Source organism: Prunus avium, chromosome 8 (assembly GCF_965620075.1).
Source record: "Prunus avium chromosome 8, drPruAviu1.hap1.1, whole genome shotgun sequence".
Taxonomy (NCBI): Eukaryota; Viridiplantae; Streptophyta; class Magnoliopsida; order Rosales; family Rosaceae; genus Prunus; species Prunus avium.
The window spans coordinates 36,340,294-36,354,689 of record NC_142291.1 but is presented as its reverse complement, the minus strand read 5'-3'; the positions used below and the strand labels follow the sequence as shown (position 1 = coordinate 36,354,689).

The 14,396-nt window shown below is 36.9% G+C and overlaps 2 protein-coding genes across 4 annotated transcripts; both read left to right on the top strand.

Annotated features, from left to right (window-relative positions):
- Positions 1-467: 467 nt before the first annotated feature.
- Positions 468-6,931, top strand: LOC110770704 (transcriptional corepressor LEUNIG_HOMOLOG). Of its 3 annotated transcripts, XM_021974907.2 has the most exons (19): positions 468-601; positions 717-786; positions 1,197-1,285; positions 1,441-1,538; positions 1,785-1,894; positions 1,989-2,281; positions 2,387-2,462; positions 2,592-2,703; positions 2,810-2,859; positions 2,949-3,209; positions 3,735-3,806; positions 4,053-4,274; positions 4,671-4,812; positions 4,903-5,012; positions 5,245-5,394; positions 5,599-5,751; positions 5,855-5,971; positions 6,098-6,295; positions 6,388-6,931. In XM_021974907.2, exons 3-19 carry the CDS (start codon positions 1,254-1,256, stop codon positions 6,529-6,531), a joined length of 2,340 nt encoding a protein of 779 aa, XP_021830599.1. In that variant the 5' UTR covers positions 468-601; positions 717-786; positions 1,197-1,253; the 3' UTR covers positions 6,532-6,931. The 3 variants fall into 3 exon arrangements, with proteins under 3 accessions (XP_021830599.1, XP_021830600.1, XP_088102058.1); XM_021974908.2 differs by lacking the exon at positions 3,735-3,806 and having other exon boundaries at positions 469-786; XM_088245932.1 differs by lacking the exons at positions 468-601; positions 717-786; positions 1,197-1,285 and having other exon boundaries at positions 1,771-1,894.
- Positions 6,932-8,213: 1,282 nt separating this feature from the next.
- On the top strand, positions 8,214-12,521 carry PRT1 (proteolysis 1). Its single transcript, XM_021974878.2, has 7 exons — positions 8,214-8,578; positions 8,690-8,718; positions 8,876-9,055; positions 10,177-10,455; positions 10,562-10,765; positions 11,404-11,489; positions 11,995-12,521. The coding sequence occupies exons 1-7, from the start codon at positions 8,505-8,507 to the stop codon at positions 12,343-12,345; spliced, it is 1,203 nt and encodes a 400-aa protein (XP_021830570.2). The 5' UTR covers positions 8,214-8,504; the 3' UTR covers positions 12,346-12,521.
- The last annotated feature ends 1,875 nt before the right edge of the window (positions 12,522-14,396 follow it).

Below are 14,396 nucleotides of genomic sequence, written 5' to 3'. Positions count from 1 at the left end.
AATTATACTCTTTTAAGCATCAAATGGTCCACAAAAATATTCTCTCACATAAAAATATAACAACTTGAAATATCTTACCACTTGACCACATTCTTAAGAACATCAAGCACTTTCAATCAAACATATGTTGTCATAGAATCTCTCTCGTCGCATTGTTGATCAAATTGAGATTCAACTACCACTTAATCACATTGTTTGATCAAATTGTTGATCAAATAGTTCTTATGTCGTTTAACGGGAAACTCGTTACACGTAATATTCAATCACGGGCCCCACAACCGAGCCAAAGAACGCGCCGAAACGCACCAAAACGTCATCACTTTAAGTACGAGCCAAACTCCGAACCTCATGCCTACAATAACAAATTCACACAAATGTTACTCCAAAGCCTCAGCTTCGGCTCCGAACCTAATAAGCATCCTCCGTTAATATCTCTGGTCGCTATTCTCTCTCTATTTTCTTTTTCTTTTTCACTGTTAAAAGCTCGAAGGCCCTTCTTCTACTTCAGTTACACTCAAGAAAGAGTCCATTTATTTTCTCGGAAAAAAAGGAAGATCATAGAAAAAAATTCACACTCTTTTAAGTGAATTAAGTACTTAAGGTTTCAGATCACTGTCACTGTCACGAAATTTCAATTCATTTTAAGGAGAAAATGGTCGTCAGCTAAATCTTTGCTGATTTTTGTTGTTGTGGTTTTCTTTTTTGGGTTGATGAAGTTTGTGTTAGGGTTTATGAGGTGGAGATCTCGTGGAATGGTACTGTAGGCGCTGATCCGTTGTTTCACCGGTATGGTTTCAGCTGAATTTCGATGAGAACTGTTGGAATTCTGTGGTTTTGGTTTTTGAGTTTTGCTCTGTTTGGTTGCTCAGAAACTCGAGGATTATGGAGGGAAAAGTTCATGAAGTTGCGCATTATATGATTTCTTTTTCTTTTGGTTAATTAAAAAAATTCTGTGGAGTCATACAGATGATTTGAAGTTCGAGTCATAATTGAGCTAATAATTGTGAAATAATAAACTACAACGGTTGAATTTCCATTTTCTTTTTCGGGTTTTCTGGGAACCAAACAGATTTCTCCTCTCTTTTTTTTTTCTTTGTTTTACACAAATGAATGATCATTTCTTAGTTATTTTGGTTGAATTTACCTTGATGAGGGGATACTGAAGCTGTTGGTGGTGATATATAAAATAATTGCAGGCCAAACAGTGGTTGCTCGTGGTTCATTTGTTTGGAGTTATTTAATAAAGGTAAATCATGGCACAGAGCAATTGGGAAGCTGATAAGATGTAAGTGTTGCATGAATCAATTTTTTTGATTTTCTATCTGCTTGTAATTTTCTATATGATAATTTGTTCCTGGGTGTTGTTCCTTTCCTTTTACTGTTGTGAATTGATCATCAGTTTGATGTTTAACCAGTTATTGATTTGCTTTTCTGCTACAGGCTTGATGTTTATATTCATGATTATCTGTTGAAAAGAAAATTGATTGCTTCCGCAAACGCATTTATGACTGAAGGGAAGGTTGCTACAGATCCAGTAGGTAATGTTGTCAGTTTCTAATTCATTCTCAATCAGCTTACTGATTATGTGATTTTGAAGATTCAACTTAGCATGCATTTGCGGAACGTCATTTTATATCATGGTTTATGGTTTATGCCCACATGCTTGCACTGCGACGGCATGATTTGATAGTATATGTTTTTTTCTTTTCAAAAATAGATTTTGGTGTGAATGTCTATCTTGAGATTTTCTAGAGAGTAAACCTGTTTTAGATTTGAATGTGCAGCAATTGATGCACCAGGAGGATTCCTCTTTGAATGGTGGTCTGTTTTCTGGGACATATTCATTGCAAGGACAAATGAGAAGCATTCAGAGGCTGCTGCAGCTTACATTGAGGTTCCTTCATATATTTAGATTTTCATATTTTCTCAACAACAAAAATTACTGTTTGGGCTTTTTTTTCCCCTGAATATGTTTTCATGAAATTAAGGCACAGCAAATTAAGGCAAGGGAGCAACAACAGCTACAGATGCAGCAGCTGCAGCTATTGCAGCAGCGCAATGCTCAGTTACAGCGTAGGGATCCCAATAATCCTGCTCTGGGTGGTTCTATAAATGCTATAAACTCTGAGGGAGTAATGGGGCAACCCTCAGCCAGTGTGCTAGCCATGAAAATGTATGAAGAGCGTATGAAGCACCCTCACTCGATGGATTCGGAGACATCCCCTGCGCTTATTGATGCCAATAGAATGGCCCTACTCAAATCAGCTGCAAATCCACAAGGGTAAATTGTCCTCAGTTTTCATATTTATTTGAGCTTTATTTTTCCCTTCATTTCATTTGCCTGGAAAGAATGGGTCGTTCATCTGTTTGGTTCTTGTTGATTCAGCCAGTTGGTACAAAGCAATTCTGGGAACATGCCAGCTGCTTTGCAGCAAATCCAGGGACGAACTCCTTTAACCACTGTAACTACTCAGACTACCTTTACTCTTCATGCATGTTTCTTTTTTTCAACTTTATTATATTCTGGTTTCTTTGCCTCTTTTTTTCTAGCATACTAAGCAATATAATGTATGGACTTGTGGAGATTGTAGGACATCAAAAGCGAAGTTAACTTGGGTGCAACTCAGAAAAGTTTGCCTATGGATCCTTCATCAATTTATGGACAAGCAATTTTACAGTCAAAATCTGGCTTGGGTGGTGCAGGTGACAATACTTGACCCTATCTTTCTCAGATATGGCCCCGCATGTTGGGAATAATGGTAATTGTGCTTAGAAATTTTACAAATGAAATCTTCCTTTCGTCCTTCAGGACTGAGTCAAGGTATTACAGGTCTTCCTTTGAAGGGTTGGCCTCTAACTGTAAGTTATTTATGGTTTTTCCTTCTTATTTGTTTCTTCTTTCTATTGTGAGTTTAACTCTTTGTTGTGATAACTGTTCCATAATACAGGGAATTGACCAATTACGACCAAACTTGGGTGTACAAGTACAGAAGCCAAATCTTCATACCCAAAATCAGTTCCTTTTGGCATCTCAACAACAGCAAATCTTGGCACAGGCTCAGGCACAAAGTAACCTTGGAAATTCAACGAACTACGGAGATATGGATCCTCGTAGATTTTTGCCCAGGGGTAGCTTGAATGCAAAAGATGGTCAAGCTGCTAGGAATGATGGATCTATCTGCTCTCCAGTGCTATCAAGTTCACCAAAGGTAACCTTTCTAATGTCATAGATTCATCTCATGAGGATTAGGATTGAAAGTACGCATACACAGAGAGATTAGAAACTTTGTTATTTGACCATCCTACATTATTTATGTTAGTCGGTTACCTTTATGGTTTTGGTATGTGACGTATTTTCCCTATAATGATTAAGAAGTTATGTATTCTATATCGTTATTACCCCAGACTATGAAACTTCAGGGGCTTAAAAATATAAATCAGGTGATTGTACACTAATCACTATTTCTTTCTTTGTGTTTAACAGCCCCAAAAGACGGAAAGAGCATATTGAACCAGTTTTTAGTGTTAGGGTTTTAGAGTTTAGGATACTGTTAAATCTATTGTCCTTGATGCTCATGCACCATTTTCTGCAAAATTTGCCTTTTAGGTATTTTATGACATTTTCACTGGTTTGACAGTCTTTGTTTCTTGTGATTTTTTTATATTTAATGTTTTCAAAAACATTGATCCTTTGCAAGGTTCAAAATATCTTAGGCGTTGTTGGTTTTCAACAGATAAAAATGGCCCAGATGCAACACTCTTCCTCCCAACAACATGAACAATTGCAACAGCAGCAACTGCAACAGGTTGTGCATAGTTATGCAGAACTAAACTTTGTACTTTTTCCATAAGCCCTTGGTTACGGATTCAAGTTTGGGCATGGAAAATTATTGCTATTTTTAGTTTGAGCTTATTACTAAACTTGAGCTGTTTCACAGAACCAAATTTATAGACAAGGATGATATGATTCCTGCTACCATCTTATTCCTTTTCAATTAGGACCTGATATTTAGATAAGCTGATCAGCATCTATTGCCCTTTTTTCCCTGCAGAATAACAGAAAAAGGAAACAACACTCTTCTTCTGGACCTGCCAACAGCACTGGCACAGGAAACACTGTTGGCCCTTCACCTAGTTCTCCCGCATCAACTCACACACCTGGTGATGGGATTAACACAGCCAGTAGTCTGCAGCATGTTAACAGCATACCAAAAAGCTTGATGATGTATGGTCCAGAAGGAACAGGAGGCCTTCCTTCGTCTTCCAATTTACTGGTATGCTCACTTTAAAATATGGCTGTGAATGGCATACAGTTTACTTATGGGATATGTGAAAGTACACATATTTGGGTTGGTTTCTAATATGCTGCTGCTTCTTTTTTTAATGAAAAGAACTATGCTGCTTTTCATATTCGTACTTGTGATATTTGATTCTTTCCCAAATATGGGTATAGTACTTGAGCTATCAATTTTAAGTATAAACTTTGTCAAGATTTTCCAAAAAAAAAACTTTGAAATCAGTAAACTTTGCAAAACGCTTGGTTTGATTGTTGAGCAATCATTGTTATCAATAAGTTTTGAGTATCAATTTTTTTTGATATTTTATGGATGTGGAAACGAGGAAGATAGGTGGAATGATTCTACTTCTAAGAGCATTGTTTCCTAGTGCAGGATGACTTAGAACGATTTGGAGATGTTGGTTCTTTAGAAGATAATGTGGAATCATTTTTGTCACATGATGGGGAAAACAGGAGGGATCTATATGGGACACTAAAGCAGAGTCCTGCAGGGCACCATAAAGAGTGTTCTAAAGGTAACTTGATATTATATACATTGTACCTTCTGGGGAATTGGAAAAAATTTCTTCATTCTACTTGATCTGTGGCCACATTCTTCTATTCAGGTTTTACATTTGGTGAAGTTGGTTGCATACGGACCAGAAACAGCAAAGTTACTTGCTGTCACTTTTCTTCAGATGGGAAGCTGCTGGCTAGCGCTGGACATGACAAAAAGGTATATACACAGTATAACAACGCATGCCTAGTTTCTATCAAGGTCAAAAACACTGTTTCAAACAAGTAGTGCCTGCACATGTTTAAAGGAATGGAGAGGTCAAGCTAACATAAATGTTAGACACTGCTGGTTCAGTTGATGATATAATTATTTTTATGCATGCAAGGAAATGGTATAATTGATTTTGGAGCTTAAAAGAATGAGAATAATTAGCATTTGTTATATATGTCAGGTTGTCCTCTGGAACATGGATACCCTGCAGACAGAGAGTACTCCCGAAGAGCACAAGTTAGTCATAACAGATGTTCGTTTTAGACCAAATTCATCCCAGCTGGCAACAGCTTCAGTTGACAAATCTGTGCGATTATGGGATGCAGCCAATGTAATTGTCTTTGATCTCTTTTATGCATTGTCTGCTTCAGCTGACACAATAGGGGTGTACCTAACAGAAATTAATATTTCTGTAGCGTAGTTCTAGCCTTTAGATGTCTGGTTTTACATGCTAGGTTGTATGAGATGTGTAGTTTGTTTAATTTGTATCCACTTTCATTATACTAGTATTGCTGATATTTATATTTTGTGGCAGCCAAACTATTGTTTACAAGCATATACAGGGCACAACTCACCTATCATGTCCCTTGACTTCCACCCTAAGAAGGATTTATTTTGTTTCTGTGATCATGACAATGAAATTCGCTACTGGAATATCAACCCATTCTCCTGTACTCGTAATTCCAAGGTTTGTAAATCTTTCTGATCTCATTCTTCTAAATTTACATTTTTTTTATTTGTATGAAAACTACATTGATCACCCGAAAAATTGTCTGTATTGTTTTGGATAGGGAGGTACTGCACAAGTGAGATTTCAACCAAGAACTGGACAACTGCTGGCAGCAGCATCAGAAAAAATAGTTTCCATCTTTGATGTCGAAACTGACAGGCAAACACACTCATTACAGGTACGATGCCTGCAAATATGGGGTTGACTAATTTATATTCTGATTGGAAATGTTGGTTTGTTGCTTTAGGAACAAGTAATTAGATCTCATTAGTTATATGATTTAACTCATCATCCTCATTCTCAGGGACACTCTGAAATGGTAAACTACATTTGTTGGGATGCAAATGGAGACTATCTCGCATCTGTCAGTCAGAACTTGGTGAAGATTTGGTCGTTAGCTTCAAGCGAGTGTATTCAGGAGCTTGGCTCTAACGGCAACCAGTTTCATTCTTGTGTTTTTCACCCAAGTTATTCAACTCTCTTGGTCATTGGAGGAATCTCGGTAAATTCTTAAACTCTTCTGTGTGAGTGAGCCATCTTATCATGTAAAAAGCCGATTTATTGCTAATAGTTGCTTTTATGCTTGCGAGCTAGTCTTTGGAGCTGTGGAACATGACTGAGAACAAGAGAATGACAATTACGGCACACGAGAATATAATCTCAGCTCTTGCGCAGTCACCCGACACTGGAATGGTTGCATCTGCAAGTCACGACAGCTCCGTCAAGCTATGGAAGTGAATTTAAGTACTATGGTGGTAACATCTTATAACCTTTGAAAGGCTTTGGTGCAGAAATCTGGAAGGGGGAAACTCAGTGGCAAATGTTTCGAGTTCATATATATGCAGGTGTTTTCAAGTATAGTATTATAGTAAATAGTTTTATAGGCAGGGCTTCTTAAAGTATTAATATCATATAGTAATTATATCTAAGATCCTAGTAGAAAAACTCTTTTATTTTTGGTTGCCGTCGGGTTAGGTCTTTTGTCTAATGTAATTTCTTAAGTTTAGTTTCTATGGTTAATGATTTGTGTGCCTGTTTTTATGTGTATTTTATCTTTATTAGGAAAAATCTTGCAATATCATTGCAATTGTCAAACAATTAACTTAATAACAAAAAGTGTAATAAATCTCTCACTGAATTAACGAGCCCGGCTATCAAATTAAAAACCATAATCTCTAGGAAAATAATTTCTTCCTACACTTCTCTGCTAATAGTAGTGTTACGTGTGCATAAGTATTTCTTTTTGTATTTTTTATGAATTATTTTTGCTTATGTGTCAAATTGTGATTCGTAAGGAGGAGTATCTCCTTACATTGATTGAGGCAAGCTGTATCCTAATCTCTAGAATGTCATTTTGTTTAGGGGATCGAATTTTTATTTTACTGTTTGTAAGATTATCCAATGATGCATGTTCCTTCAAATGTGGTTGAATACAAAAGCAAGGATGACTACAAGATCCTGTTTTTTTTTTCTTTCTGTCTGAGGCTACAAGATCAGACAAAATGAAAAATAAATTTTTAAATAATAAAAAATAAAACATGGCAACAAGACAACGTCGACGTAGATAGGTGTCATGTCAACTTCGATGGTGATGTTATGTCTTTGTGGTGGGGTTGCGAATCGCGATTGAAATGAGACCGTTATCTCTTGTTACCAATCATAGCTTAGATTAGACGTAAGAATCTCAAATTACTTTTCTTCTCTGTCTAAATTTTTCTTAACACGGATTCCCTCGTGCTCAAGACTTTTTCTACAGCACGTGCATCTTAATTTCTTATCTTTATCTAAAATTTACACAAAACTATGGGGACAAATAACATCAATAAATCGAGTTCCGTGCACGTGCATGCCTAACACGGCAAAATAACCTTGAACACTATTGTTACATACAACTCCTTTCACGCATTTAACCCTAATTTACCGTTAGATGCTTTTTACAATAATGAAGTTATACACAACAGTTGTATGCAAGAATTTTGACAATATAGCCCAATTCAAAATTGCAACCTCTGTAACCACAAGGTGTGGTGCAGTTGGCAAACTGTCACCTTCAACTGGCGAGCTACCTAGTGCCTTAATGGCAGGGGTTCAAAAACCGTTTGAAGCATTTTGTGATCAGGAGCAAGCCGAATTCCGAGTGGGGATTCTTCAACTGGCGAGCTACCTAGTGCCTTAATGGCAGGGGTTCAAAAATCGTTTGAAGCACTTTGTGGTCAGAAGCAAGCCGAATTCCGAGTGGGGATTAATCCCACCCTTCAGGTGTGGAGACACCTTGTGATATTTACTAAAAAATAATTGCAAGCTATCACCTTCCCTATGACACGGTGTATCAATCAAATATGAGTATATGGTCTCTTGTAACAATTTAGGCATTCGATGCGCGTGCATTTTTTAACACATGTCTAAATAGCATTGCATACAATTGTTGTAAACAACTGATCTTCGATCCCCCGAATACCAGTTGTATATGACAAGAACAGCCACCGTTTTATGGGTACACGGAGCACGTCCACAACAACAAACACGGCTTCGAACTAATTAGTTACCGCCATATTTTAGACGTGACGTTTAATAGAGGAAGCTAACAAATCTCTGTGTGTAGAATCTTCACACCTTCATTGCCTCCTCTGCTTCTCTCTGTCTCTCTGTCTCTCTCTACCAACTCTAGGGTTTCGCAGCGCTATCCACCAAATATAGACCAGAAGCTTTCAATGGACGACAATCAAATTTCACTCGGCGTTGAACAGGAGGAAATCTCCGATTCCTTCATCTGCTGCGTTTGTTTGTAAGTATCCCAAATCTATACACTCTCTGAATTCTGAGCAATTTGCTGTGTAAATACAATTGCGTTTGCTTATGCTGATTTCTGTGCAATTTTGTTTTTTGGACGGTGCAGGGATCTTCTTTACAAGCCTATAGTGATCTGTAAGTCGGCATACTTGGTTGCTTAAATTTCATGAACATGAGTCACCAACAACACACACAAACACCCAAGTCTAGGGCTACCGCAAACTCACATATATCTTATCATCAAATGTTCATTTGATTGTTTTTGTTTATGTATTTTCATTGTGGGTTGCAGCTTGTGGTCACGTTTCGTGTTTCTGGTGTGTGCATAGATCGATGAGCAGTCTAGGCCAATCTCAATGTCCGCTTTGTAGGCATGAGTATAATCATTTTCCAACCATCTGTCAAATGCTTCATTTTTTGCTACTCAAGAAGTACCCTGTTGCCTATAAGAGAAGGGAATTGCAAATTCTTGGTATGCTCTGCTTCATCTTTTTATCCCCATTAAGGGCATGTTTACGTATCAGTAATGGAGAAAGTAAGGAATCAGAGAATTTAGGAATCGGGGAACTACTGAATCGGTATGGGAAGAATCATTCCCATTAAGCTGTTTACTAAACATATGGAATTAGCAAAGGAATGGGGTTGATTCCCATTGTTATTGTTTACTAATTTTCATGAATCAGAATCCAAATTAATCTGATTACTAAAATGCCCTGTACATTTTCACCACAGCACATATATAATTCTCAAATTGGCTAAGGAGACCAAACTAATCCGGTAGCAAACTAGTAAGGCGGTGTAAACATGAGGAATCAATATGTTGAACAAGATGAACAAGAGGCCAGTTCAATGATAATGTTAATAACACATTTGTCAAGAGCCAATTTCAAACGAAAAAATAAACTCCAATAAATATATATCTTTCACGTACATAACTAGTAAACAATCAAATAATAATGACTTGCATAATCTTCATACTACCAAAAAAAGAGATATATAATCTCCACAAAAATCTTTATCTATGACCGTACTATGTTTTGTGATGAATGTGAAGACAGAAGATAGAAGAAGAAGATAGATAGATAGAATGATTTACATAGCACAGGGCATTGTTGCTGCTTATGAGAGGTTGTGTTTGCAACGATAACGTGAAAAAGAAGTTGGAGCGTCTTGGAACTTCTTGGCATGAGTTTTTATTTTTTTTAGGGTTTGGGGTGTTTTGGAATTATGGTAAAGTAGTAAAAGTATTTTTGGAAGTTATTAAGAGAAAACAAGAATGGGAATCGTATCGACTACTCCCCCCTAGGTGATCTGATACCCAATTTTGAGGGGATGTGATTACGGATTTTGAGGTGGAGGCCACTTATTTTTTCATTCCTGATTGCAAGTAAATGCAGGGGAAGGCAGGAATGGAAATCATTCCCTTTCCTCCCATACCCATTACTGATACGTAAACATGCCCTAAACTTCTTCTTATTATCTTGTTTTATTCTTCGTGGCTTCAATTGTTCTAACTAACGATCATATTTGCTTTCACTTTGTTCAGTTTTCATAAAATTCTGATTGCGTTTATTGTTACCTTTGAATTTGCAGAGGAAGAGAAGAGAAGTGGCTGCTTCTCGCCGCAGTTAAATGCACATGGATGCAGCTCACAAGCTAGTCAAGACTTGCATATTCAGAATAATGACACAGCTGGTCCTAAGCAAACCCATGGTGGAGATTATGAGGGAATTGGGAATGTTACTGATGAAGAAAAGAATTCCGTGTTAAACACGGATAGCAGGAGTGGCGACTGGATTTCAGTTGCTGATGTGATATGTGCCGCATGCAAGCAACTGTTGTTTCATCCTGTGGTTCTTAACTGTGGCCACGGTACGTTTAACACTCAAATTTATTATATGTTATCAGGTTTCAGTCCTCTGTTCTGAATTGGTGTGTGCAGTTATTCTAATATTCATTTTTTTTTATCACTGTACAGTATATTGTGAAAGTTGCATTGTTAAACCAGATGAACAGATGCTTAGATGTAACGATTGTCAAAGTTCTCATCCATCAGGATTTCCAAAAGTTTGTTTGGTGCTTGGACACTTTCTGGAGGAGCAATTTCCAAAAGAATATGCACTTAGAAGAGCTGCTGTACAGCTTAAACAAGCTGATTCGCAGCATGAGAACCCAAATGCCTGTAAGTCCAATAATGCTCAATTCCATTTGATTCTGATGATTAAGTTTATTTGATATAGAATCATGCATCGGTTACACGTGATTCGTAGTACTTGTGCAGTTTAATTTAAATTTAATTTAGTATAGCATTTGAAAATAGATGAAGAAGAGTTTATAAGCTTTGCCCCTAGTATTCCTTTGGCATCCTAGGCTTAGAGTTGCATCAATAATACTGATAGCATGTAGTTTATGAATAACCTCTCAAAATCTTATTTGCTACCCGATTGGAAGTATTACATCAATTTACATAGGTTGCTACTTTTCTTGGATGGTTATTTCACTAACAAAGCTAAATTACAAACCTATAAATATGATTAATGGAAGATTTTTGACCTTCACTGCACAACAAGCAATAATGCATAAAAGGTTTCCAACTTGTTTAATCAAGGCTTGCAATTATAAAATACCTCAGAAACTAAATTGCTTTTGTCACTTTCGCCTTAGTATGAACCGTAGAATGATACACAAAAATTGTACCTGGGTTTGATGTTGCTGATATATATCTTATGATTGAGCTTATTTGCTATACTGCTGTAGTGCTATGGTGTGAATTCGTCATATCTTACATTTACCAGTCATATTGTTGGTGTATCCTCGCAGGTGCAACAAAAGCTGATACGCAAAGAAAGAAGTTATCATCATGGTCTGACCCAGTTCACATAAGATTTGGTTGTGATTCTTGTGGGGTAAATTTCTAACCCTCCCTTTCCCTGAACATTTATGCTTCGATTTAGTGGCATGACATGTCTGCTCAATACATTTTCAAAACATCTTTTTCTCTTTATTGTTCATGTGTTTGTGACGATGCAATGTGGATATTTAAACATTAAACCAATCTTTTGGACGAGATGTTGATACATGCTAAAACTGTTTGGACTAAAATATGTATTAATTCATTTTCTGTTATGTTAAGCGTGTGAGTGGGCATAATATTCTCACTGCAGACTGCAACTTTGACATTGTGCTAAATATAAGATCCAATGATCTTATAACATTTCTTGGAAAAAAAAAATTGATCTTATAACATTTCAATTCTCGTGGAAGTACTTAGACATTTTCATTTATATTTGCTTTACGTTTGCGTAAAATGGGAGGTTGATTAGATCAGTCTTTCTCTTCTGTTTTTTCCTGCTCATTGTCACCGTATATAAAGTTTACGCAGCTCAGTAACATCTTGGTTTTTGTCTGCAGATGTATCCCATCATTGGGGATAGATACAATTGCTTAGATTGTTTCGAGAAAAAAGGATTCGACCTTTGCAGCCATTGTTATAACACCAATTCTAAGCTTCCAGGTCGATTTAATCAGCAGCATACACCGGAACACAGGTTTAAGCTTGTACGCAAGGACTCGATTCGTAATCAGTTAAAGCTAGTGATCGGAGACTTAGATGATATTTCTCTTGCTCTCATTATCGCTAGTATTAGTTCAGAAGGAACCATTTCTCCTGATGCTCAGGAAGATGCCGAGAATAGATCAGCTGCCCATGCTCCCTCCACTAGTAGTGGAGATGAACAAGATGAGTCTTTAACCTCAGATTGAGAAATGATTAAAACCAGCAAAACCGCAGCTTAGTAGTTATGTATTTAAATGTAGAGTTTTGGAATACAGTAATGTATGTTGAAAATGCTATGCTTCCCAAGTATTAAGGAGGGTGTATTCAATTTAAATTTTAAATGATTTTAAAAGAGTTATAAAGTTGATGGAGTTTAATTTAATTGAGTTTGATTGAATTCTACAAACTCCACATAGATTTTGACTGAATTCGTGTATAGATTTTAACTGAGTTTGTTAGAATTTTATTATTGATTTTAATGGAATTTATAGCGATGGCGGTGGTGGTGATGGTGATGACGGTGGCAATGGTGGTTTGTGGGGGAGGTAGTTGTGGAGGAGGTGGAGGTGGTAGTGGTGGTGGCGGTGGGAGTGAGGTGGTAGAGGAGGTTAGGGTGATAGTGATGGTGGTGGTGGTGGAGGTGGAAGTGGCAGTGATGTTGGTGATGCTGGCAGTGGTGATGGTGGAGCTGATAGTGGGGGTGGTGGTGGAGGTGGGGGTAAGGGTGGTGGCGGTGCAGTGATGGTGATGGTGCTGGCGGTGGTGGTGGTGACGATGGGGGTGATGGTGGGGCTGGTAGTGGCGACGGTGGTGGGTGGTGGTGGAGGTGGCAGCGAATATGGTGATAGTCATGATAAGATGGTGGTAGTAGAAGTGGTGAAATCATATCTTAAAAATAAAAATAATATATTTATCAAAATCTCTGGGGGGAAGCAAATATTTGTCATGGTCTAAAATTAGTCAATTATCAAATGAAATCCACCACTTTTCGTATTTCCTTTAAAATCAATGTTTTTTTTTTTTTGATAACAAGGGAGGCTAAAAGCCTAGCACAGCAACACCTAAGTAGCAACAAAATATCCTTTAGGAAGTCAGAACCGTCTCATAGAGATGAGTCCCAGGACTAAAATCAATGCTCCTAGCAGACAAAGCATCAGAAGCAAAATTCTGCTCACGATAGATATGGTTTATAGAACAACGCAAATCAAAGAGTTTTTGAATACACCCAAACTTTTATGAAGTCTTTTAAAGTTGTGATTGAATACATCCAAATTTGAATGGAGTTTAAAAAGTCTGAATTGAATACACCAAGAATTGAATAGACTTCTATAAAATCGTAATTGAATACACCTAAACTTTTAAACTTCTTTAAAATCTTTTAAAATCTAAATTAAATACACCCCCTAAATTTCGGTTTAGGGTTCATATCAAGAAGATTGATTGTACAGTTTTAGAACTTTGGTTGGTCTGTACAACATTCGTTCATATGTATGCATTTAGAAAGTGTATTTTTCTTGTAAGTGTATATAAATTTATGCAACTAGATGAAATTTGTAGTTGTAGTCCAACAAAAACGACAGTAATTGGTTTCAAAATTTTGTGTTATTGGGGAAGGGATTCGAACACACGACATCATGGCCGACTCTTCAAACAAATTTAGTTTTCAAGGATAATAGGTTTTTTTTAATGAGCTGGGGTTAAGAACCCCAAACTAACACCACAACTACTTAACACAAACTAAACGAGGTCGAGTCACTCCGAACTAATCATCCATTACAATAACTGTTTTTAATCACTTGAATTACTAACATAATTTTTTTTTAAATGCACTAGAAGAGAAGGCCCATAAGAGCAACTCCACCCATTTGCCTCTTGCCATGGCAAGGGGGGGGGGTTAGGGCAGCCACTATTCACGTGAATAGTGGTTGCCCTTGCAAATAGTATTTTTTGTGTTTTCACCCGTTGCCATAGCTAAGGGCAATTACTATTCATTTTTTTTATTTTTTTCACAAATTTTTTTACCTCAATAATTAATTTGGATAATATTTTCGGATAAGATTTCCGGGTTCGTATGTGTCAATATTTATTATAAATTTCATATCTAAATCGGATAAAATTTTGGCATTTATAGAAGAAAAAAAAATCAGTAATTTTTTATTAAAAAAATTCAATTTTTTTTCATTTTTTTATTGCACAAAAATTGGTTGCCATTGGATTGGAGTAAAAAATCTGATCAGAGCGCGACACGTGGACTTTA